Source organism: Balaenoptera musculus, chromosome 6 (genome assembly GCF_009873245.2).
Source record: "Balaenoptera musculus isolate JJ_BM4_2016_0621 chromosome 6, mBalMus1.pri.v3, whole genome shotgun sequence".
Lineage (NCBI taxonomy): Eukaryota > Metazoa > Chordata > Mammalia > Artiodactyla > Balaenopteridae > Balaenoptera > Balaenoptera musculus.
The window spans coordinates 88,391,143-88,417,495 of NC_045790.1; the positions used below are offsets into that span (position 1 = coordinate 88,391,143).

Here is a 26,353-nt window from a genome sequence, read left to right on the forward strand (position 1 = left end):
TGGATTGATGTAACATCCCCCACCCCACAATTCTCTTACTTTTCCAACGTCGAAGGACGACCTGGTCTCAACACATCCAGGAAGGCGAGGCCTGCTACCCCCAAAGGTGGTAAAATGCTTAAGTCCCACTCTACCCGTGACTCATGACACACCTGCAAAGAGGGTGTGCTGGTACTCACATGTCAAACAGCACGTTATGCTGGGGACAGACCCCCAGGTTCTGCCGGATGATGTTCATCTCGGAGCGAATGTCTTTCCCCAGGATGTAGGCAGTGCCCGAGGTGGGAGGGAACAACCCAGTCAGGATTGACCTAAGGGCAAAAACGTTAAAGTACAGGAGTCAGCATTGGCCCTCCTGCCCTGAAGCTCCACTCCAGGCTGCAGCGTCTGGGCAGACGGCAGAGGCAGCGACCCTCCAGCCCCTTTCCTTCCTAATGGACTCCAACAGACCCCGACACAGCGAAGGAGCCTCTGCTTCAGGGAACAGCTAGGAGTGGGCCTATGTGCTGGAAATGGCAGTTTCAGCACAAGCATTTTTTAAATGAAGATTCCAATTTACAATGGGAAGTACACATTAAAGCATATATTCTTTTTATGCTTAAAATCATGTCCAAGTAAAAGGGACAAAGCAGAACAAATGATTCAAAGATAAAAGTAATTTGTGTGTTTGGCAGTTAGGATTTTTGTGCACCTTTTAAAGAGTTTCTGCAATGTTCATAATATATTGATTTTGCATGTTAAAAATATATAAAAGAAAAACAGGAGGAAGAGATTACCCCTCCCCCACCAAAATGCCCTCGGCAATGGTTGACGGACTACACTGAAAGCCACTGAGGTAACTCTGGTGTGTTTATGGCCTGTGCTCCCTTCTGAAGCTGTCCATTCTAAGGTCCTTATAGGTCCCAGAGAAGGCAATCATACAGCCAGCCAGCTGCCCAGCTGTTTCTCACATCTGCTTAGAGACAGAGTTCCTGGAAATTACTTCCTCCCACCAGTATAGCCAATCTTTCTTTCCACATTCTTGCCTCACAGTTCTGACCAAACCAACTCCAAAGGAGACCCTTTCTCAGACTTGTCACAGTCTCGGTTTCCAAAAACACTGCAGAATTCTGAGAACCGAAGGGGAAAGGTCATCAAAGGGCCCCCAGCCTATTTTAACCTGAAGAAATAATATCTAGAGAAAAACCAGCATTTGGAAAGCACTCTTGTGATTAGACAATATTTTTACATTCATCAATTCCTCATATGCTCTGCCCTCGGCCCGGTAACCAAGGCAATGTTCTTAGGTATGAATTTCTAACTGTAGGACAGAACCTTCCTGTGGCTGATTCTGAGAAGGCCACACCCTCTTCTTACATGGTGGTGGTCTTCCCAGCTCCATTGTGGCCCAGGAAGGAGGTGATCTGGCCCTCGTAGAAATTCAAGGCCAGGCCATCAACTGCCACCTTCATGCCATCTCGGTAAACCTTCATCAGGTTCTGAATGGACACGCCCAGCTTCAGGTGGGTGGGTTCCTCCTCCATGCAGACTGTGAGAAGACACAGGATGGAAATGAGCCCACAGAAGACACTGACGAGTGGAGCGTCAAGACGCAGGGGGCTGTGCTTGCACTTTTACAAGTGTCCTCTCTCCACGGCTATTTCTGGTTTCTCAGGCAGACAGGCAACAAATATTTATGTAGGGCCTATCTGGGCACTAGTGTTGGTGATGGGAATACAGTGATAAAGGTGCAGAGGGGAGGCTGCGGAAGAAGAGAAGGAACAGCAGGAGAAGCCGCTGGAACAGCGGGCAAGGGCGGGTGGTAAGGAATCTCATGAGCCATGCTAAGGAACGCCACACCTCACCACTGGCGACTGGGGGAAGGGCGCAGAAGAGATCAGCAGGGGAGCGACTTATGAACGACTTAGGAAGCTGTACCGAACACAAAGAGTTCCCCTCCAAGAACTTGAGCAGAAGAGCCCAGAAGGCAGAGCCTTTGCTGAACTGTGGGCACCACTACCTACAGTCAGAAGCCAGGAGAGGATGTGCGCTCTGGGTGATGCAGGGTGAGAACACTGAGAAGCACAGAGCGAGCCCTGTGGCAGCCACTTGGTGTCAGCCTGCACGGGCTCATGCGTCTGTCATCGGGACAAGGCAGGCAGCGAGGTTATGGCTCCATAACCACGGCTGTCTTTACCTCTTCTTTCTAGCTGTCAGGATAGCATGAAAAGTATGTGTATATGTGTTTGGGGGGATGGGGTGGGCGGAGGTGAAGGTAGAGATCAAGAGCCACTTTATTTAGAAGCCAAGAGAACAAAGGAAATGTCCCTTAGAAACCCAGATAGTGACTCCCCGATAAGTCAACAGCACTGGACACAAATGCATGGGAGAATTTGGAAAGGGTCACTTCAGGGGATTTCTGCGCCTCTTAGGTGGTTTTAGGCTCTTCAGGCCGAGAGCCGCCCCTTGCCCCCGACAGCCAATAGGAGCCAGCACTGCAGTTAAGGGGAGGGCAGGTCAGCAGAACTTACTTTCTGACGTTCCCTTCTGGATGGAACCAGGGTGGCTCTTCTCATTGCTTTCCTCGCCAAACCAGTAGGACTTAGTACAAGGGAAATACCAGGGCCTGGGGATTCCATATTGGCCTGAAAGCAAAGCACAGGTGTGAGCAAAGCTCAGCAATGCCCCAGCATCCCCGAGGTGTCCCAGCCAGACACAGCCTCCCTGACTCTCTCCTTGACACAGCCTTTGAAGACAGGACAAAATGGAATGGAGGCAGGGGAGGAGAGGGACTAACATTTGCTGAGATCTCCTGTGTATGACAAACATCCTGCACTTCTCTGAATCTTTCCAGCAACCCCACGAGGCAGGTATCATCCCCACTTTAGAGATGAAGAAACTGAGGGATAAGTAGCCTACTCAAGATCACTCAGCCAGTAAAGTGGAGGACTCAGAATTTGAATCCAGATCTGTATGATACAAAATTGCATATCCAATGTGGGAAGTTCAGGTAGGGCATGTAAAAAACATTTCACATACACTCTTTTAGAGAAAAATCAGTAGGTGAACCAGAAACGGTTAAACCTCACTCTCTCAGAATTTGATCTTCTATGAAAATGTATCCAAGGCAGGTCTTGGTCAAGGAGATTTATTAAGGGAAGTATAAAAATGAATTTTTATGAATACTAATTCGATTAAAGCACAGGCAAGGGTTGAGAGCCAATGTATCTTATTATTCACAAGCTGTACTCGGGAAACAGAACCTTTGCTGGTGGTAATTCAGGGGATACAGAATTAGAGACCTGGGTCAGCATTGGGAGGACTCTCCTGGGCTAGCCGACCCAGTGTGACCCACCTGGGTTCACCTCCAAGCACCTACTCTTACCAGCTTTGTGGCCACAGGCAAGTTATTTAACTTCTTCGGGTCATAGTTCTCTCATTTGCAAAAACTGGTTAGGGCAGTAACTCCCTCAGAGTAGTCTTACAAGGATTAAATGAACCAAAGTATGTAAAACACTTTGCACAGTCCTGGCACACAGTGCTCAAGAAACAAGAGCTATGTCAGTACTAAGAGCTGTACTTTTAGCATCAGCTGCTTCTCCTTGGAGACTATTTGTTTGCCATAGGTCTAAAGCCCTAACCACTTTCCAAGGAGACCCAGGCCCTGCAGAAATTCCAGCACAAAGGAAGGAAAGCACTACAGCTAGAAACTTCATTTCCCTGGCTGATGTCTAAAGCAGTGTGGAAGCTCAGTGTACCTGGAAACACAGCCTCGATGTACCAGGTCATCACCCCGTAGAGGAAGGCGTCAAACAGCATCATGGAGACCGAGGTGGTGAGGTTGAGGCCATCTTCCTCCACAGGGCTCTCAAAAAGGTTGTCCCATTGCACCCCAATGCCCTGCTCCTCAAAAAGGGCAAAGTACTCACAGCCAAACCCAAAAGCCACAGGAGACAGCAGGCTCTGTGAGAAAGATGCAGAAGTCACTCATCCATCTCCTTGTTTCTCATTTTCCTATCACTGCTAATGTAAATGTCACCTGGAGAAAGGTGAATTTGCCAAATGGATCAATTGCAAGATATGGAAATATTTATCTACAGAGTCTCTTTAGGGGAGTGGGCTCCCTGGCAGCATATGAAGTGATTCTATTTATAAGCACTCATTATACTCACACATTTCAGAAATGCATGTATGAGGGAATGTAAAACTTTTAGAATTGTATGCTTCCAAAGATGCCTCAAGGGCTCAGCAATCCTGTACCTTACACACACACACACACACACGCACACACAGCCCATTTATCCAGGTCCTCTCAAGCTCCCTGCTCGGTCAGCGATGGCTCAGTGTCCTAGGAGCCCGTCTGGGGCTGCTGATGTCTAACGGGTCCAGACAGAGGCATCTGGAGCATCCTGCAGAAAACTCAGGACAACTCAGTCTTATAGGGACTTGCACACCCTCAAAGGCCTCTCCTCCTCTGTACAAGGGAGGGGAGTGAAGTCAGGGATTTGCAGGGACATGGAGCACCTGCTCCTCAGTCTTGAAGTTCAGAAAATATTACTCAAGCGAAACCCCATACTGGACACAAGGGAGACAAGAGTCCAGAAGGAGCCATCTCTGACCTTAAGAGCTTTCAGTTCTATCTGTGCTGTGACTTTGTGGCAAGCTTAACATGGCCAACAGAGCTGGGAGACAAAAGGTAGAGCTGGCCTCTATTGTCTAAAGGCATTCCCCAGTGCCATTTACCGCATGCAGTGCAAGTCTGGCTCCCTGAAAAATACCATTTGATTCAATTCAACCAGTGTTCACTCAGAGGACTAAAAATAAACAATTGAATAAGACACAGTCCCTGCCTTCAAGGAGCATAGAATCTAGAACTGAGGTTCAAGCCCCGCTGGAAAGAGAATCTCTTATCTTCTGTTCTCAGCTTGGACTATAAAGCAGAAGTGAAATACCAGGTGCGGCTGTGACTGCAGCTACCGCAGAAGGGCCAGAGTTACTCACCGCAAAGATCTTGAGTGTGAAGCCCACGTAGTCTTGCCACGCCACGCACAGGACGTAGGGCAGGTACAGCATGAAGTAAATGATGCCTCCACAGGCTGCCGCCAGGTTGGCTCTGGAGAAGAGCGTGCTGATCAGAAAGCACTGCAGGATGGTCACCACGGCGAACACGGACAGAAAGACAAACACCACACTGGGGTCGCTGTAGGGCAGCAGGTTTCCTAACTGGGAAGGAAGAGACCCAGTAAGACTGTCAATAAGCAATGATCTATGGGAAGCAGCCAGGGCTTATTCCTGCTCATCTTAAAGACAATACTGAGGAACACTGCTGTTCATTTTTCTGATGAGTGAACTGAAATCTACTGAAGGGAAATGACTAGCCCAAGACCACACATCAAAGTCATGGTAGAGCCAGAAACAAAACAAAGTCCAGGCTTGATATTCACCAAGGTTCATCTCAACAGACAATTTTCTTCTTTGTTTCTCCAAGAAATAATATCACCTGGATTCTTCTTCTTCTCTAAGGACCATGACTCTTGGCACCAAGAAAGAATTGTGGGAGACAGCATCCCACATGGTTTCTCCCTCTGAAAGCCAAGGAAAGTGGTCAGGCCATCTTAACATCCCCCATGAGAACCTGCTATGGATTCTGGATCCCCACGATCATCCAAACTCTGTGGACTTTTCAAGTTTCTCTCTAGCAGTTGGTTCTATTTCAGCAGGACCCACCAGCGCTCAGCTGTCACAGAGTGGCTCTCACCCACCAGCCAGAGGACTTCCACCCCGGCCACATAGCTCAACCCTGGAAGTCAGACATCAGAGCATGAGGGGGGCTTGACTTTAGCAAGAACTGCTCTGCCACAGTGTCAGGTGACCTCAGTGAAGTCCTTAACCTTCCTTGGCCTCATTTCCTTGTATGTTAAATGGGTTATTTAGTGAGGATATCACAAGACAGCACACGTATGTGCTTTAAACAGTGCTTGCAATCAGTAAGTGCTGATTTGTAATGAACAGTAGCTGGTATTAAATTAAATGTTACTTCCTTTCCCTTTGTACCCCTCTGCTTTTAAAAACATTTATTTTTAAACAATGCATCCTTAAATGAAAAGATTGTGAAAAAAATGGCATATAAACCTATTAATGTAAGGGGTGGACACAGAACTGCACTGTACAGAGTCCCCTTCAAGGAAGGACTTGTTGCCTGGCTGTCAGCAGACAGCCTCAGGTGTCAACCCCTCTAGGTTTGTCCCAGCTGCAGACAGCTGTCCGGCCCTGGGGTACACCCTTCCAATGACTAATTGAAGGGCCTGGATCTATGTGGTGTCAGAGAGGGAGGCCTCGGGGTAAGCGAAAGGGCTGGACATCTCAGCTCCGCGGCAAGAGTGCCCGGCGAGTTGGCCATGCGTCACAGTTCAACTCCTCCCTCTGCTAAATCCTGTATCCTCCCCATCCCTTCTAGAGGTGTGGATCCCTAAGAAATACCCATACCCAAACTCCGTCTCAGCCTCTGCTTCCAGAAAATCCTAATGTGCAACAATATCTATGCTTCTGAGTATGGTTTTTAGAAATTCTGGCAGAATTACCACCCATTACATCTAGGAAAATGAGTAACTCTCAGACGCTGCCATGAACCATTGCCAAACAGCATGGCGTAGTTAAGCTTGTGCTCACCTGGGACACAAGACCCCTAGGTTCAGTCCTGCTTAGCTGCTAACCAGCTGGGTTGACTCTGGACAAGTTGCTGCCCTTCTCTCAGTCTCCCTTTCCCCAACTATAAAATGAGGGAATTTCAGGGAACAGCACATATGACCCTTTCCCTTCCAAAGAATCCGTGCCTTTCTTCTGCTCACAGAGCCCACGGGGGGCAGGGAGGGGCCGGTGAGGCAGCCTTACTTTCAGGATGACCACCAGCAGGCCGGCGCTCACGAGCAGGGGGATGAGGCTGCTGATGAACCAGCTGAACCAGAGGATGCTGTTGTCCAGGCCCATGATGCGCATGGTCTCCTTCAGCCGCGCCTCCTTCTCGTACACAATGCCCTTGATGATCACAGCCACAGAGTAAATCCAGGCCAACGTCATGAAGAGGGGCATTGACCGGCTCATGACCCGCAGGAAGCTGGAAGGGCGGGGGGAGGAGTAAAGGTGAGTGTAAGCCAGGCTCCTGGGCCAACACCTCTGGGTCTGCATGCAAGAGAAAGCACCAGCACTGAGCCCAAGATGGGCAGACCCGTGCACCCTGACAGTCACGCTTCATGAGTGGGGTAACGTAGTGATGAAACTACTAACAAAGTGATGCCAAAGAAAACTTCTTGGAGGGCTTGCTTTAGTAACCAGATAGCTCTCAGATGTCATTAAGCTAAATGGGGGTGAGTTTAAAGTACTAAAACAAAACCAACAAAACCAAAAAACCAACTCATTCTGTCATGAAAGTTCAACATCTTCAAGGTCACCTCACTATCAGCTTGCCGTGCATAACTGTTAACGACAGATGGTGCAGAAATACACTTCAGGCAGCTCTTGTCAGTAATATTTCAGATTTCCAAAGTAGAATAGGAAATGCAGTGAAGTAAAAGGAACACAGAATCTGGACTCTGAAACTCAAGGTTCAAGTCCCAGCTTTACCATTTATGCACTTACAGGCTACGTGACAACAGGCAAAGGCTCTGAATGCCTCTGACCTCTCATCGTGTTCCCATCTTAATACATACTTTCTAGAGTAAATCTTGGCTTAGGGGGTCTTTGGAAAAGTCTTCCTTTGGAAAATACTGGCTAATCTTTCTGAAGGTGAAAAACAAGATAAATCCAGGTGACCTAGAAAAGCTAGAGTGAGCCCTGCAAGGAAATGGGTTGTTCAATGCAAAGCAGGGAGAAGTACAAGGAGAGGAACCCTGCTCTTTCTGCACTCTGATCTCTACACACACAATCACACACTCTCCCTCACACAACAGAGAATAAGAGAGTTTCCAGAATCCAGAAGAGACGGGACATATTTCAGATGCTTGCAATAACTACACCTCTGCCTATTCTCTCTCTCTCACAAGAAATCACTGGCTCCAAAGTCCCCACGGTGAGGACCTGGCAGCACAGTGACTAAGCACTAAAAGATTATCTAAAATGTCTAAGATAAAAAGGCCTTGTTCGGTTTTATCTGCATTGTTTGAAAATGTGGTTTACCACTTATAGAGAGGAAGGAGAAAACCTGACACGAAGTCTGCTTTTATAGGTCTAGAACGCTGTGCCTCTGTGTTTGGGGGACGTGAGGATGTGTGGATGCGTCTGGCATGTGCTCGTCATGACACATTTTAAACTTGCAGATTGGGCTGATTTTGACTGAAAGGATAGAGTATAAAAAAATAAAAGTTCTGGTAACCATGGACTAGAAAGGAGTGAAGATTACTGGTGACGTGGCTCAAACTGTCAGCTACCTACATCTGGCATCTTATTTCCTGAAATTGCCACAGAATTTCAAAAACAATTTTTTTTTTTTTTGGCAGTAGCTACAATCTTGTTTTAACCAATTTTTTGACCAGTATCACCACACATATAAAATAAATGTAATCATTCTGTTTCCTCCCTTGACGTGTGTGTGTGTGTGCGTGCGTGTGTACACACCACCTGGGGACAGTGTTAACCAGTTAAGCGAAGGCGGTGGCTCGCTGGTAACTCACATGTCGTCAACGTAACAGGGGTAAGGCATCTGCTGCATGTAGATGCCGGTTTTCTTCTCTGCGCCCGTCAGCACCCTGATGATCGCCTGCTCCACCACATCCTGCAAGTATGCGAAGCCCCCCCAGACGTACCGCATATCCTCAAAGGGGTCAGCCCGAGGACCGGGGTCCCAGTACCTTAAATCAAACCACAGGCGATCAGACATTCCTTAGAACCATACAATAAAAAAAACTCAGTCACCCACAATCCTACCACCATTACAGAGCAACTTTTCTTATTTCTGTGTCTTACTTTCCGGTCTCAGCTGACACGTACACATGTTTTTAAATAAACATAATCAGAATGAGCAAACCACTTGTTGGTTTGGGTTTCCCCCCCCCCCATTAGCTCCCTAACATTGCAACAAGTAGATGGGCCAAAATTTACTTAACCATTCCCTTTTATCTTGCTTATTTGCTCCCTTTTATAGAAAGGGATAGTGCTGGCACAGAGAACCTAATATCTTTTTTTCCTCTTGATTTAATTCCTCAGGACTAATTCCCTGGAATGGAAATGCTGAACCAAAAGATAATGATATTTTAAGACCTTTGCAATAGTTGTCTCCACAATGAATGAGCCAGTTACACCAAAATCATGCCACCAATTTGAGTTATACTTTGTTGGAAATTTTTACCAAATTATTAGTTAAAATAAGGTTCCTCCACTCACATTAGCTGCTCTTGACTTTCCCAAGACTGGCTGGTACAATGGGATTCGACTTACCCATCCTTGATCTTATTCGTCCTTTCCACATTGTCGATATCCATCCGGATCTTGTACTTGACGTGATGGGGCAGCTCGACACTGCCAGGAGCAATTCCAGTGAACACGATCCCAGCCCAGAACTTCCGCTCATCCAGCAGCTCCATGGACTTGTTGATGAGCAGAACCTCTGTTGCCACTGGTTCCAGCTTGTTCAGGTTCACACACTGAAGGAAGAACAGCCATCATGAGAACGCCGATGGCCGGGAAAACAAGCAGCGGCCAAGGCAGAATCTGTGCTAAGAGAGAAGCGCTAAGTGCATGACTTCTTTTATCCTCACTCTCTACTCCTCTCTCAAGTCATTCTCCAATATTCAATTGAAAGTGGGTTGTTTTGGTTTTTAACTGCAATTTAAGGGAAATGTTGGAAGTATTTAGAGGTAAGTTACCTATATTGATTTTTGTGGAGGGAAAGAGGTTTAAACCTCATTTTCGCTTCTGTTTTCTTAGTAATTTTGAGTCATAACAACTAACCAAGCAGAACAAAAAAACCTTTCATTTGTCCCTATTAAGTCACATCATTTTTAGGACGCAATTTTTAAAGTGTAATCGGTCCTATTAGATTTTAGATAAGTTTCATAAGTAATGCTTTTTTTAAGGGAATGCTTTGTTGCCATTAGGTATTGGGATATCAAAACACAGGAAAACCTAGAAAACAATGGATAGAGACATTCCTGAGTCAGATAGAATAAAGCTAGAAGTTAGGTCTGTTGATTTACTCATTCAGTCATTTAAATAACATCCATTGAGTACCTTTTTGTACGCTACACCCTGTGTTAGGTGGAGGGATACTACTGTAAATAAGATGACACATTATTCCTAAACTTTACTCCAATCCAAACCTTACTGCACCATCTCAGAGAAAGAAGCCAAAGCCGTTTCTAAGTGGTCCGCAGAATAGATCCTCACCTCCATGAAGCGAGAGATGGTCTGGATTGCCTGGTTGGTCTCATTGAAGGCTTCTCTCCAGGTGTACACAGAGCCATTAGTGGACTGCACTTCCTCTGGGTGCTTGGCCAGAAATGCCACGATATCTCTGGCTGTCCAATCTAAGCCTTCCAATCGCTGTTCCCAAAAGTGGTCATTGCCTCTGCTGTCCAATAGCGTCTGCCATTCCAATGACAAAGTACAAGTAGTAAACACCAACTAAGTCTTGATGAGCATTATATGGTTTACAAAACCCTTTCACATACATTGTCTTTTTTTAAAATCTTCATAGAAAACTGTGAGATAGGTAACCCAGTGTTCCCATTTTACAGGTGAGAATACTGGGCTCTCGGATTCTACTGCACCTTCCCACTGCATTATATCTTCTTCCTCTTTTGAGACCCAGGCTGATGACTCCTCATAAAGACCCTAATCTCTAGATTGAATTAAGACACACCTACTTTTGCTGTTTAGTTTGGGAAAAGAATTCTGCTGTTAAACCAATATGATCTTTTCCAGTTGCGGGATGCATGGGTCATGATGCAAAGGAGGTCTGTCTTCCATTTCTTATTCCCTAGCTGGCTGGCTCTCCACGTGGGTCAACATGGAAAGAAGGAAAACCTATCTGGTGGTCAACCAGCAGCTGCAGAGGACCTGGGCAGAGGCCTGCACAGATGTGCTGCCAGAAAAATGGGTCTGTTTCAACCTCAGCTCATGGAAAGGAGAATCAGCCACAACTCCTTTCACACCTTTGAGAACGTACATGAAGCTCTGGCTCTACTGAAATGGAATCCCTAAGGGGCCAAACTCTGCTATTTTTTAAATCAGTCTTACTTCTACTAACATATAAGTTTTTTCCCATGTGGCTTCATATTTATTATTATAATGGGAGCATAATAGTTTTTATACAGTATATAAACTATAATTTCATTAACTATTCCCATACCACAGCATTTAGTCTAATTTCTCACAATAACAATTATAGCAATAACATTCTCTCTCATATGGTGACTTCTTTCTTTAAAATTATTTCTGTATGGGATACATCCCTGAGGGTGTGTGAAATGCAGATACACAGGATAGCACATTTTTTATGGCTCGTACAATTTCCATTCCAAATTGTTTTCCTATACGGAATAACAATTTATACTGTCATCAGTTAAGATATGTATTTTTGTTAACGAAATAGGTACAAAATTGTACCTCACAAAGGTTCAGAGGGGTATGGGTTAGTGATTCTGAAATGACTTATTTGGGACTTGAACTGAGCAAATAAGACCTGAGTGAAGACACGTGGCATTTGGGGTGAGGCCCTCCCTGGCCAGTGTGGCTTCTCAGCAATATGGTCAAGGAGGGCAGCAAGGCCAGAGAGACATGCCCAGTGAGATCACTGATCACATGGCCATTCTAGGGCACGAGAGGGGCCAGGAGACCAAAGATCCCCCTCAGGAGCAGTGGCCAGGGAGAAAGCAGAGGCTTGAGATGAAGGAGACAAACAGCAGCTCAGAAAGGAGAACAGTTTAGTATCAGTGGGTTACATGACTCAACGGAGAAGTGCCTCCAGATATGTGGGGTGACGCGACGGGTGTAGACAGAGCCAGAGACAGCAGAAGATAAGAGCTACCACAGAGTAGAACGGTAGCTGCCGGGGGCTGGGGGAAACAGGGAAGTCAAAGGGTATGAAGTTTCAGTTTTGCAGTACAAAGAGTTCTGAGGCCCTAATGTACAGTGTGGTAACTACAGTTAATGATACTGTCCTGTATACTTGACACTTGCTAAGAGGTAACTATGTGAAGTGAGGGACATGTTACTTAGCTCCATTGTGGTGATCATTTCACAACGCACACATATATCAAAACACCAAGTTGTACACCTTAAATACATACACTTTTAATTTGTCAATTACACCTCAATAAAGCTGAAAAAAAAAAAAAAAAGAAAGAGCTACCCCAACAGACACAGAAGTCTCAAGCATTGCCTTGTGTACCAGACGCAAGGCTGCAGGGGGTACAGAGGACTGAGTGGCCCAAGCTTGTGGAGTGAAATAAACACTCCTTAGTAGAGAAGAGAAAGCAGCTGGAGGAGGCTCCTTTGACTTCCACCCGCAGGCTGATGAGTCCCCATTTGGTGTCTCAGCCTAACCAGCCCCCTGCACTCCGGGCCCCAATACCCACTGGCCTGTTGGACATCCCCACCATCCACCAGCTAGAAATCAAGAATTATCCTGAAGCTGCCCTGTCTTTCACCCCTCCACAATCAAGCAGTCACCAGGCTTTGCCTCCAGACAATGCCTTGGCCACCTACTTGGATAGCCTCCGCCCTGGACTCTGCCTTCCACCTTTCCCCTCTTCAATCCACCTGTCAAACCAGAGTAATAGCTCCCCTTGCCTCACACCCTTTCATGGTGCTCCAGAGCTTAAAGTAAAGGTCCTTGGCTTCACGCCCAAGGCTCTCCAAACCACACGTCATGCTTTTCTCCCCAGCCACAGCTCCTCCATTTCCTATCACACATCCTGTGTTCTCCAGCAGGATTCCTAATGAATGCCATGGCCATGTTGGCAAGCGCCTTGTCCCAGAAGAACTGAGAGCCTGTGAGCTGCTGGAGTATCCAAGTCAAACCCTCTATTTAAGAGTAGGGGAAGCATCTATCTGCCTACAGACTAAAACTCATGGAGTTCCTTCAACAGGGACCCTCACCACCCTCTGAGACTCAGAAGGAGAGAAGTCCAACAAGTAGAAATGTACATTCTAAGGAGAGGACCAGGAAGAAGACACCTGAGACCACACCTAAGTCTATGGCACTGTCTGTGGCTGGACCACTTGAATCCCTTTTGGAGGAGAGACTGGAGTCCAACAGAGATCCATCCTTGAAGGGTATAAGTTGTTGTTGTTATTATTATTAGTCAGAAGTATTCAGTCAATCCATACAAATTATTGTTCATGTTTTTCTGACTAAAGTCCCTTGGTTTTTAAAGGCTCCCAATTTAAGAATTAAATTGCAAGACTAGTGCAACAAAGATGACTCCAGCTTTCCCCTCGTTGGAAGACCACCTGCATATCGTCCCTCCCAGGGCATCAAGGGACAGTCCTCAGCCTGGGAGAGTACCTCCCAGGGTAGATACCTCCTCTAACACCCAGCTGCCCCTCCAATCAATGAGGTGTCAAGAAAAGAAACCTGGCAAAATCCATTCGTGCTTCTTAATAGCAGCAGGAATAAAAGGAAGAGGCCTCTCTCACCATGGAGAGAGGAAATAGTCTAATGATTCTCTGACTCGGCCCAAGGCAGGATGATGTGATTAAATGGCACTCAGGCTCAAGCAAAGGAGACATTCCATTCTTGCTCAGACTCCTCCGCTTTTGAATCCAATTGTCTCTAGAGCATTTATCCCTTCTCAAGTGGTTCTGAAGCACTAAGTGCAATTCCCCTCCATGCAGTAACAGCAGCTCTACACTCACACGGTGCCTCGGGGAATGAGTATCTCAGGTCAGACCAGACCTTTGCTCACACACACCTCTGTCCAAGACCCACTAGGACATAGTAGGGCTAAGTAAGATGCTGTGGCTCTAGAGCCAGAAATGAAAATCATCAAGGTCCCGTAATCACCAAACTCTTGCTCCAAATACCAGCCCTAGGTTTCTTGGAAATCTGTTTTGACTATCAGACGCATTGATGCTGATGTGCATGAAACGGTGTGATTTGTGCACCGTCACCTGTAGCTCTGCCAAGTGATTGATGGGCCTGTGGCTTGAGCGATGCTCAGTACGTCTGCACTGGTTCAATGTAAAGAATCCTCATCTCAGTCACTTCTGGGAAAGTAAAGAGCATCAGTCAGGTACACGGTAATCAGAAGGACACTCACCCGGACAAGGTCCATTTCTGGGCTGCTCTCCAGGAAGGTCCAGATCTTGGGGCTGAGCTCTTGCCACATGCCTTCCAGATCATGAAACACAGCCAGTTCCTGGAAGGTCTTATTCACCTGGAGTCAAACAGGGAGCCAGGGGCAGCAAAAAAAAAAAAAAAAAAAAAAAAAGAGAGAGAGAGGCAGAGACATGAGAACTCAGCTGCTCCCTGAAAAGATGTTCCATCACAGAGGCCCTTTTCCAGTCCTTCCCATTCCCAAGAAGTGTCTGCCTGCAGCAGTGATTCAAATACCCAAGGCTGGAGAGCTGGCCCTCAACAGTCAGCTTGGGCCTGAGTCAGACTGGAGGTTCTCACTCTTTGGAAATCCCAGAAGAGCCATGAGTATACTCAACACACGCCATCCGAAGCCACCTTTATATTTTTGTCCATAATTCTAGGAGGATTCTGTAGAGGGCCTCTTGGGCCCAGGCAGCTTACCTCAGCCATAACCTGCCTTGTGACTGGAGTGTCAGGTGTATACAGGATCTTCCCAACAAGCAGGGGCTTGAGAGCTTTCCATATGATGCGGGAAAGAGGACTGGACTCCAGATTCTTCATCAAATCATTGCAATAAGGAGCTATGAAGAGGATGAAAGGCAAATATTTGTATGCATGCTCATGTACTTGTAGGAAGTAACAAGAGCTTTGGAGCCAGCTGGTCAGTCATGGGTTCAAATCTCAGCTCTGCCACTTAATGGCTATGTAACAACATCACTTGTCTGAGTCTCAGTTAGCTGGCTCCTCTGTAAAAATAAAGTTAATGACATCTACTTGGCAGAGATGCAGAGAGGATTAACTGAGATGCTATCTGTGGAGCCCCTAGAACGATGCTTGATAAATAATCAGAGCTTATTATAATACTGATGATGGATAACTCACAACTGAGACAATATGGAAAAATGTTTTTTATTATGCACAATCCTTTATAACTCTAGATTTGTAACTCTAGATAGCTTGCACCAGTCCTCACCACTTTGTTTTTATTGGAAACAAAGAGCTGAATTCAGACTTTAGTTTTCAAGCAGAAATTTTAAATTTCCCTTTAATTAATAGGTCTCATCACAAGTATATGTAATAAATGTAATAAACATCCCAAACTGAAAAATCCAAATTTATAACAGACAGCAGGGTTTGATTATCCAGAAGGATTCCTCATTTTTTTAAAAATTTCATTCTGGGTTCTTTTAGATACTAAGAATCCTCTACATGCTACAAAGATAATTTTTTTTTTTAAAGAGGATTTTCTCACAGTTATATCTGTTGTAAAAACGAAGGTTCCCTTGGGTTAACTTGCAAAGTGAGGGAGCGGAGGGGATGGCATTTCAGAAAACTGCCTACAGCGCCCTTCCCTTCAGGCTCGCAAAGCAACCTGCCATGTCTGGAGTGCTTCACTCTAGACAAGAATAAAAGGTTCTTGTGTCACAATAACGCACAAAAAGCCACCTCACTCAGTGTCCGAAAGACACACCTGCAGTTAGAAATGGAGAAAGGCTCACTTGCATCATATTTTCAATGAAAACGATGCCATTGTCTAAAACTGTAACACTGGCTCCTGGCTGCCACCAGGCACAGGACACACATCCCCACAAAACTGCCCGAGTGTGGGGAGCAGATATGGAGCTACAGGGTTCTTTAACGCCACCTTGCAGCTAAGAACCACAAACAGCAGATCCCATGTCCGAGTCTGACGGCACACACACACCACCATGAACAGGTATTTTGGAGGCCACGTGGTTTACCGAAAAAAAGCATGGAGCCAGGCAGATCTGGCTTAATCCTGGCTCTTGCCGATTAGCTATGGTGTGGCTTTGACCAAGTCGCTGAACCTCTCTGAGCCTATAAAATGTGGGGTTATAAAACCTTCCTTGCAGGGTTATTGTAAGAGTTAAATGAGATAAGTTAAATAAAATGCATAGTACATAGGAAATGTTCCCTAAATGTTATCTTTTATTATTATTGTTGTTATTGTTAAGTCTTTACTGTAAAGCATACCTCAAGGAGAGGGAGGGGAGAGGGGAGGGGCAAGGGAGAGGAGGAGAAGAAGGAGAAGATACTTGATCACTTTGGGAGCCACCCTCCTCTGACATCCCCCAGAAAACTGAGGAGATTGGCTTTCAGTCATCCATTCACTTGATAAACACACTGCACGCCTGGGATGTGCCAGGCCCCATTCACACAAGTGGGGACAGTTGACTGATTAGGAGAAGACTCCCTCCTCTAGGAGCTCAGTCTGGGGGGGCAAACAGGTAAACAAACATCCACCGCTGCTACGTAGGATGAGGATAAGCACGAGGAAGCAGGTGCCGCAGGTGCCACGGGTGCCACGGGGCTGAGCCTGGAACCGAGGTGGGCTGGGGCCAGGGCTGGGGTCTGCACAGACACTCACTTGTCGAATTGTCATAGAAGGTGCCGGCATCGTCCTCAGTGCCGTTGCCTCCAAAGAGGGCTTTGTAGTTGTTGTCCTCGTACCAGTTAAGGGACTTGATCTTCAGGCCCCCCCCCTCGGGATGGCCACAGACGATGCGGGACACGGCCTGGTAGATCTGCGTGGAGGAGCTGGTGCTATTCACGTTGGTCAGAAACATCACCTCCTGCCGCATGTCACTCCAGCTCCTCATGCTGAACAGCTGAAGGAGAGGAAAGAGCGGGGGAAGGTTGAAGACACAGAAGAGGAATAAACAGGTCAATTTCTTGACCTCGCCAAAGCCTCACCCCAGAACCTATCTCGTCTGATGTCGCCTCTCAGAGGGGCATCGCTCTGTGACGGGATTGCCAGAGCCTTGCTCCTCCTCTGTGGTCCAGGGACCAGTGGTATCAGTGTCATTGGAGAGGCTGTTTGAGGTGGTCTATCTATCTACGGTTCAAATCTGCATTTTCACGCGGTGCCCAGGTGACTCCTAGACACGTTAGAGACAGAGAAGCACGGCTTAGCAGTTAGGGGAGCCCCTGGTGACGGGCTTTATCTATTCGGATGATCATTGAGTTTACAGAAGAGGATGCTTTCTTTGAACAACCATGTGTTCATAGGCGTACATCAGGAACCACTTACACCCTCGGTCACTGCCTCATTCTACAACACCTCAAACTTCAGTGTGGAAACTGAGGGGCCCTCTGCCCCCGGGCAGAAGAGGTGCTGTGTGTGAAGTCCCCATCCTTGTCTCGGCTGAGTGTCGGGCAATGGAAAGAGCGCATGGTGGGGGACCGAGTTTGAATCCCACTTGTGTTTCTCATGAGCTCACAGCCTTCAGAAAGTCACTTCTCTGAGGGCCCAACTTCTCATCAAGATGGTGAAGCTAAAACAGTGTGGCGAGGAGAAAGTGACACGATATCTGACATCCCAGAGAGGGCCCAACACAGAACGGTCCCTGCCGGGAAGAGCCAGATGCCCCAGGCAGCCGGGGTGCGGGGGCGAGTCTGGGACTCACACGTGACCAGCTCTTTGTCTCACACACCAACGTACCCCAGCACCGTGCGGAATTCTTGGCCCAGTGGCTCTTATAATTCAATATTTATAGAGCACTTTGTATTTCCACACATTTCACAATAAATCATTAAAAAATCCCTGCATTCCTTGCCATGCCACTGCATGTTCTCACCGCCTGGAGGGCTGAGGCGTGGTGAGCAGCGGGGAGTGGCTGCGGAACCCGGTACTTGCCCCGGAGGTGGGCTAGGTTCGCACTCCGCGGGCCCAGTTTTCCATCTCACAGAGCCTGCTGGCTCCAGTGAGGGGCAAGGTCCTGGGTGCCATAGAGCCCGCCTTTGCCTTCTGCCTGCAAGGGGAACCAGGCGCCCCGGAGGCGGTCAGAGGTCACAAAGATTCCTCCCTCCAGAGGGAGCATCTAACACCAGGAGAACACAGTTAGGCGGCCCGCTTTTCCTGACTTTTATCTTCTCATCACCTGTATGAGGTATACAGATGGGGAGGGGAGAGGTAGTCAGACCACCTCTCCTTTCCTTGGTGGGTGCAACAGCCCTAGAGGTTTATAAACAACAGCAAAAGCCACTCACTTCTCTTTCTCACCACCAGCCTACCATCCCCCAATCAAAAGGACAAATTGCTTCCCACCTAAAGCCAGCACATCTTTGGACAGAAGCACCATAAATGACTGAGTTATTCCAAACTCTGGGCTCTTCCCGGAACCTGTCTTAGGGGCAAACTCCTACTCGTTCTTCTACACCGCAGCTCCCGCGCCACACCTCCTCCGTGAAGCGCTCCCCCTCACAGGGAGGGGGGCCGCTCATCCTCCAGCCCGCGGAAGGTGGTGTTTGATCCTCATCCGTGGAGAGAAGAACCGCCGACTCACTTTCTCAATCCACTGCGATGGCCTTCTCCTGCCCTCGCCCCCGTCAGTCTCCTAGCGTAACAGCCGAACCATAAACAACCCTCATCCTCTAGGTCACGCCAGGCGCCCCTGCTCCGGACCCTCCACTGGCCTCCCATCTTACTCAGTGTAAACCCAGCCTTGGCAGCCCTGCATGGCACTCACCTCCTGCTGCTAACCCTAACCTTACCTCCGACTCCCCTCTCACTTGCTCTCTTTGTCTGGCCACGGCTGGGCTCCTCCCTGGTCTTTATTTTATTTTACTTTTTTTAACATCTTTATTGGAGTATAATTGCTTTACAATGTTGTGTTAGTTTCTGCTTTATAACAAAGTGAATCAGCTATGCATAGACATATATCCCCATATCCCCTCCCTCTGGCGTCTCCCTCCCAGCCTCCCTATCCCACCCCTCTAGGTGGTCACAAAGCACTGAGCTGATCTCCCTGTGCTATGCAGCTGCTTCCCACTAGCTGTCTATTTTACATTTGGTAGGGTATATATGTCCATGCCACTCTCTCACTTCGTCCCAGCTTCTCCCTGGTCTTTACATACATCTCTTCATCATGCCCAACATCAGTGTCTTTGGATTTATGGTTCCTCCTGCTTGGAGTGGAGGCCCTAGTGTCATTCCCTTCAGGCTCAGATGTCACCTGACCAGAGAGGACTTCACAAATCAGCCCCCTTTAAAACACCACCTTACAGCCCTCCAGCCTCTTACCCGGCTTTATTTTTCTTCATGGCAGGCATCTCTGCTGTCACATTATATACAGAACTGTTTATTTCTGTCTCTCGCCCCATGTCAGTCCCACGAGAACAGGGAAGTTAGTGCGCTCGCTGCTGAGTCTCCAGCACCCGGCTGTGGCAGACACCTGGTGGGTGCTGGGCAGGTAACGGAGACACTCTTTCCTGCCCTGCCTCCCCAGGCTCACCTTCCCGTCACCCAGATGTGAAGCTCATGTCCGCTCTCACTCATCTGCCTCCAAAAGTCCCCATTCCCAGCCAACTGCCAGCCCTGTAAATCCATATTTTCTTTCTTTGCAGAGTCTCCTTTTTATTCTATTTATTTACTTATTATTATCTATTTCTTTATTTACTTATCTATTATTTTGTTTATTCCAGTTACCATCAGTGTTCGGACAAAAAGTGGGCTTAAGTAGCAAGAACATGGGCTTTCGAGGCCAACGGTCCTGGGTTCGAATCCCAGTTTCGCCAATTAACTTACTAGGTGACTGTGGGCAAGTTGTCTAGCTCTTCTGAGCCTCAGTGTCACCTGTAAAATGGGCACAGTAGGACCCACTCACATCTGTCATGTGGATTACACAGGGAAATTGGGTGAAACTGCATGAACCAGGGCAGCTTAACTCCCTTTTCCTTTTCTTTTTAAGGGTTGTGCTTTGGTCAAACAACCAACTTTCTTTCCAAACACGGAGCAGATCTCCAAGTGCACTTATTTATTTATCTTCTCCCATTTGTCCCAGAGAAATGGCAAGTTAGACAATGAGTCACTCGTGGCAAAAGTGACTTGACTTAGTGTTCCATTGAGAGGAGCAGGTGGCCCTTGCTGTCCAGGACCAGGGAACAAGCAGGGCACAAGGAAGCAGCTGCCAGGAAGAATGTATATTGTTCAGTTGGAGAGGTTCTACCACATGAGCAACAGGAGCATCAGATGCCTTCAATTTTTTTTTTTCTACCCCAGACAAAAGGCAGGCCAGTGATGCAAGAGGAAACAGCTGTAACCAGACCGTGAGGTTAGAGGCAGCCTCCCATGTTAGAGACCCTGCTTTGCTTTCTCTAAGGCCGGCAGGGACCTGCAGAGTAGTACGGGGCATATCAGTGTCAGCTAACGGGGCCCGGGAGAAATGACTTGCAGGGCAGGTTCTGTTTCTCATTCTGCCTCCTGGAAGAACCCTGGGAGACCCAGCTTCTCCACCTACAGAGCGGTCACCAGCATTCATAACCGGAAGAACAGATGGCAGCCTGGAATAGGGCTTCTCCTCCTGAAAGGGACCCCAAAGCCAGCCCTCTCCAGTCAGACACACAGGAGCAGAATTGAAAAACAGAACAGACCCAAAAGCAAAACACTAGTAAATCAACAGCGTTGAATCTCGGTGTTTTCTGTATTTTCCAAACGTTCTGCATTTCCCATAGTGAGCATGCAAGCCTTTATTCTTAGGAGACATAAAGTGAGCTCTGATATTTGAGAAAAATGATACAAACCCCAAAAAATGACTTAGAGAAGCAACTCATAATAAGACTGGACCAAGTCTGAGAGAATTTCACCATGAATTATTCCTACCCAGTGTCTTAAACATTAAGGCCTGCATGATTTCTGACCACCATCCCTCAAGCTTAGCTCTTTACACACCTGGCTCCAAATGGTTCCCCCTTTCCAAGTCTAATTTGAAACAAGGCTGGGTGTCAGAAAGGTGAGCACATGCTGACTGGGAGGCAGAGGAATGGTTAATTGCTTTTTGTAAGTTAGGCCCCCTGATCCTGTGACAAAGGTTATTCTAATACGCTTGTAAACATGTGGACCCGAAAGGTAAACTCAACTTTTATCAGGAGACTACATTTCCAAAGTTGAACTCAGGGCCCAGATATTTACAAGGGAAAGATCTGAATTAGGGGTACCAGGTTCTTCCCTTCAGATAGCAAACAAATGTTTGATAAAAAGACTGTCTTGCTTTGCTGCTGAAAAAGAAATAAGGATGGGCTTCCCTGATGCCGCAGTGGTTAAGAGTCTGCCTGCCAATGCAGGGGACACGGGTTTGAGCCCTGGTCCGGGAAGATCCCACATGCCACAGAGCAACTAAGCCCGTGTGCCACAACTACTGAGCCTGCGCTCTAGAGCCCGCCAGCCACAATTGCTGAGGCCTGCATGCCTAGAGCCTGTGCTCCACAACAAGAGAAGCCACCGCAATGGGGAGCCCATGCTCCGCAACAAGAGAAGCCACCGCAATGAGAAGCCCGTGCACTGCAATGGAGAGTAGCCCCTGCTCGCCGCAACTAGAGAAAGCCGGTGCACAGCAACGAAGACCCAACGCGGCCACAAATAAATAAATAAATTTATTAAAAAAAAAAAAAGAAATACGGAGAAGTTGCTGGTAAGAAAAATACAGTACACGGAGGATGAGGAGGAATCATCTTCTTTACAAATGGGTCATTAACTATGGGCCAAGAGTAATGATGAGAGAAAGTTCTAGGCTAGATATCAGGCCTTCAGCCCCTAGCTAATTAACCTTGAGACATCTATGAGTCTTGGTTTCTTCATCTCTAAAGTAAGGAGATCAAATCAGGTAATTTTAAGATCACGGATATAAAGCTGATTTTACACTTCCTATGACATTCAAATCAAAAAGACCCTCTGAGCCAAACTCAGGGTGGAAAAAAGTGATAGTGGATGATCTGCCTTCTGGGGCTGAGAAGAAATGACTTACCTCTTGAGCCACAATCCCAAGACTATCCAGCAAAGTTTCTGTGGCTTCAGCCAGCTCCTTGCTGGGGAAGAGAGATGTGGAGTTTAGTTCTGTCTGCAATGAGAAAAAAAAATACTTTGTTTCTAAACTCAATGTAAACCTGAAATCTGTATTTAAAAATAAACAGGATAATTAAAACTATTCACAATCTTGAGTTTAAAACACAAGAAACCCACTCCTAATCAAAATAAGACACTAAAATTATTCTAACTGTATGTTTGCAGGTTGTTCATCTCAGATAAGAATTACTAATTCTTTGATGGATGCTTTTAAAGGGTATAGGAATGTGTATTTTAAACTAGTTGATATGCAAGAGATAAAAATATCTCGTGTGTGTGTGTGTGTGTGTGTGTGTGTGTCCAATGCAAAGTTGACCATAAATTCCCAACTCTGTCTATGAGTCTGCAAGAAAGACAACATGGGAATGGCCTTGAGAAACAAGTGTGTGATGGCTCACAAGAAACAAAAGACAGTATAAAGTTGCCAAAAGCATGGAAAGAAGGAATTCTCTTTCATTGCGCTCAAGTCAGCACTGTTTCTAACACTGGAAATTTACTTATTTTTAATATATTAAAATTAATTTTAGATAATTTAAAAATACTTGTGTTTATGTCTAGTTTGAGTCAAATCGTAATATGCCACCTAGCTGCATGGCAAATATAAGCAAATAATTGAGGCCCAAGGAAAAGCTAGGTTAGGGCAGAAAGCCTAACCTAGAGAAGAAATAGAGCAATGATGCACAGGCTCCGAGGCCAGAACTGCTTCTGAGTGTTCAGGCTTCCAAAGAAAAAAAGACATAGGGTCAGTTTCATCACTCCTATTTGTCAAATAGGGGGGGAAAAGTCTCCAGGGAAAAACCCATCTTTCCTTGTTGCTTCTACGGGCATCATTTTATTCACTATCAGACCCTCAGAAATCTAGAGAAGGCTGAAACATTTTGATATTTGTCATATATCAGAGATTGCTGTGAAATCATAAGGCAGCCTGCATGGAAGATGGCTGAAAGTAGACGGAGCTCATCATTATCTCTGGGAAACAGCAGCCTGGGAAGTTTCCCTTTAAAAAGAACTCCAAATGCAGAAGGCTAAGTCAGTATCATGATCTCATCATAATATCCTAGCATAATCCCAAATGTACACTTCTGATAAAATCTGTCTAAAGGTTCTCTGGAAGATTTCATCCATCCTGATTCATGAGCTCTTCTAGAATGGCTCACTCGCCAGAGACCAGTCTTCCCACACTCCCAGTCCTCTGATGGGCCCATGCTTTCCTTGAAATGCTACACTCAGGTAGGTCTCTGTGACACAACTCACAGGTGTTAATGATCATTCCTTCCATGAAGTAATTATGAGCAAAAACAGGTGGGGGGCTTTTTGTTTGCTTTTTCTTTCTCTCTTCAGGTTTACATTACACCTGAAGGCTACCACACTAAAAGTTGAACCTACAGAGACCTTGGTAAGGAAAACTTTTTACATAACGAGAGGTCTTAATTGGAAGACACAGGAGGTAAAAACTGTTTCTGTGCTTACCATGAGGCCCACAAGAGGATACGTGTTCAGGATCGCACAGCAAAACAAAAAATGCTAAATTACATTAATGTAAACATTTAAAACTTAAAATGTGGTAGTTAATGCATTTCTTTTTCAAGTCTGAATTGAAATAAGATTCATATCACTCTAGGGTGACCCAGAGTGACTACAGAACCCTGGGCAAGGGGCTTCAACTCCCCACGCCTCCACTTCCTCAACTCCACAGCAGAGTAAACGATAATGTGCACGTGTCACAGCGCCTTCAAAAAATTAAACCAGAGGCCATGTGCAAGCCCCTGCACAGTGCCTGGCACACCACAGGTCCTTATAATTATAAACAATTCCATCCTTGCCTTTCTCTTCCCTTTCTCCAAAATTTACTACCAAAATGGAAGGGCTAGTCCTCTGCACACAGGGTTTTCCAGTTCTTGAAGGGACGTGCACCCTCCCTTCTGTCTGTCTCTGGGTGAACTTTTCCTCTTGTTGAGGTGCCCTTCTCCACGAGGCAGACAGCTAGAGTTGTCAGCTCGAGTCAAGCATATCAGCCACACTCCTGTGTGCTATTTCTAAAATTATAAATGCTCCTCAGCACAAAGCCAAGACATCCTCATCCTTAATTCCTGACGGCCTGGGGCAAATGCTTCTCTCTCCCCTATAACCCTTTTTCTTAATGTTTGCCAAACTGAGAAACAAAAGATAATATTAAGTGGATGACAGATATACTTATATTGGTATATATTTATAGTATATACACAGAAACTTTCCCCAAACTTGACATTTAAATGGAAAAACCTGAAGCAAAATCATTACCTATGATTATGTATATATATACACATACACACACCTTTATCTTAATGTATATTCATGCATACCCTCTATACCCTCTACTTACCCTCAGTAAGTGATACTGATTTTACTTTTATAGGAGTAATTCAGTTTCCTTTTCTTTATACAAAACAAATGAGTTGATTAAAAGAAAATATTAAATTAAAAACCAATTGCACTTGAATACAACCTAAATCATGACACAGGATTGAGAATAACCAGGTTTCGCCAACACAGTGTGGTCTCAGGAACTCCTCATCGGAACCACCTGAGTGAGGTGCTTGTCAGGTGTGCCGACGCCCAGCACCCGAGACCTGAGTGAAAAGCTAGACGTAAGACCCACAAATCCTTAGGAAATTTTTTGCACGCTGAAGTTTGAGAACCACTGAGGCACAGCACCTGGACAATATTCACACCTCTTTTTCACAGTATTCTTTGCATGAGTGTGGCTGTTTGTGCATTCTATATCTGGTCCACACGATGCTGTCTGCTTCAGATGGTGAAGCAGTGACAAGAAGCCAATCAGTTTACCTGGCCTTGCGTGGGATCCAAGATAGTGCCAAACGCATCTGCGGCCAGGTACGTCACACCAATTGTGTACACAAGTCACCAAGTGCAAAAGGCTAGCTCTCTAAACCCCCAGACCCAACACTGGCCGGTTGTCCCCACTAGCAAGCATTCCCCTGAAGGAGACAAATCAATGGGCAGTTCATGTTGTTCTGAGAATACGTCTTCCCCATCTGAATGAATTTAAATCTTCATTGGGTAATGATTTTTCCTTCAGGTTTTTCCATTTAAGTGTCTTAACTTTGGAGCAAGCTTATTCTTCTTGTTTTAGAAGCTACACAATTCAGCAAAACTCCACACACACAGCAGGGCTTACTGCATGACTGTCTCACCCATGAATATAGTTAACCATGGACATAAACATAAAGACCTCATTACATTTGCTGTGGATTTCAGACCTTTAGATATTCAAACTCCATGCAATACCGTATCTTACTATACAAACTTGTTGTCAATAGACTGAACTTTGGTTTGTTTGTTTAATTGATTGATTCAGGTTTTGGTCTCAAAGAGAAAAACACTGGCTAAACCCATCCATAAGTCATAACTAGAATAGTCAATTCCATTTTTTCGGATCCTTTTTACACTAATCATTGTTTGAGATTAAATGCTCAGAATTCATTAACATAAGTATTGGCAACCTGTAATCAGTACAAACTAATTTCCATTTTCAAAGGAGTGCTGATTGGAGTTACACATATAGGTGTGGGTTGACATCACAGGGTTAAAAACACACACAATTCAAACTCAACATCAAGCTTAAATCTTACATTATCCAGGTATTTTGCTCAAGACTTCATTTCACTTTTTTGTGCTTGGACACTATAAAATACAGAGAGGAGACTGATGTAAATCAGATTTAATATTACAAATTAATGGGAAAAGGATGGGCTATTCAACCAGTGTTGCTGAGACAAGTAGTTACTCATATAAGATAGTAATTTTTTGGTTTGCTCACCCTCCGGGGCGGGTAGGGGCTGGGAGCTGAGGCTCAGGCTTCGGAGGTCAGACCCCAGGGAGAGGACTGAGGTTGGCTATGTGAAGACAGCCTGAAGGGGGCTACTGTGCCACAGATAGCCAGGAGGGAGTCTGGGGAAAAGTCTGGACCTGCTGGAGAGGCAACACAGCATTCTTTCCAGGTGTGTGAGGAGAGGGGATTCCTGCTCCATGTGCCCACAGAAGGCAGAGCACCACCTAAGCGAGCTCCAGAGACAGGCACAAGCCACGGCTATCAGCTCAGACCCCAGAGATGGGCATGAACTGCTAACGCTGCCGCCACTGCCACTCAGAATCCTGTGTGCAAGCGCAGGTCACTACCCACACCCCCCCAGGAGCCTGTGTAGCCCGCCACTGCCAGG

At 46.2% G+C, this 26,353-nt stretch overlaps 1 protein-coding gene across 6 annotated transcripts in view; it reads right to left on the reverse strand.

The window, feature by feature from the left end:
* Positions 1-26,353, reverse strand: part of ABCA1 (ATP binding cassette subfamily A member 1) — a 176,655-nt gene that overhangs the window by 37,763 nt on the left and 112,539 nt on the right. For all 6 annotated transcript variants that reach the window (XM_036855459.1, XM_036855458.1, XM_036855455.1 and 3 more), the window contains 13 exons: positions 22,036-22,128; positions 16,662-16,902; positions 14,714-14,853; positions 14,235-14,351; positions 10,357-10,554; positions 9,409-9,614; positions 8,646-8,822; positions 6,871-7,093; positions 4,981-5,202; positions 3,738-3,942; positions 2,511-2,624; positions 1,357-1,528; positions 180-311 (listed from right to left, as the gene is read on the reverse strand). In XM_036855459.1, the coding sequence (XP_036711354.1) occupies positions 180-311; positions 1,357-1,528; positions 2,511-2,624; positions 3,738-3,942; positions 4,981-5,202; positions 6,871-7,093; positions 8,646-8,822; positions 9,409-9,614; positions 10,357-10,554; positions 14,235-14,351; positions 14,714-14,853; positions 16,662-16,902; positions 22,036-22,128 (2,240 nt within the window). The remainder of the gene's footprint in view (positions 1-179; positions 312-1,356; positions 1,529-2,510; positions 2,625-3,737; positions 3,943-4,980; positions 5,203-6,870; positions 7,094-8,645; positions 8,823-9,408; positions 9,615-10,356; positions 10,555-14,234; positions 14,352-14,713; positions 14,854-16,661; positions 16,903-22,035; positions 22,129-26,353) is intronic.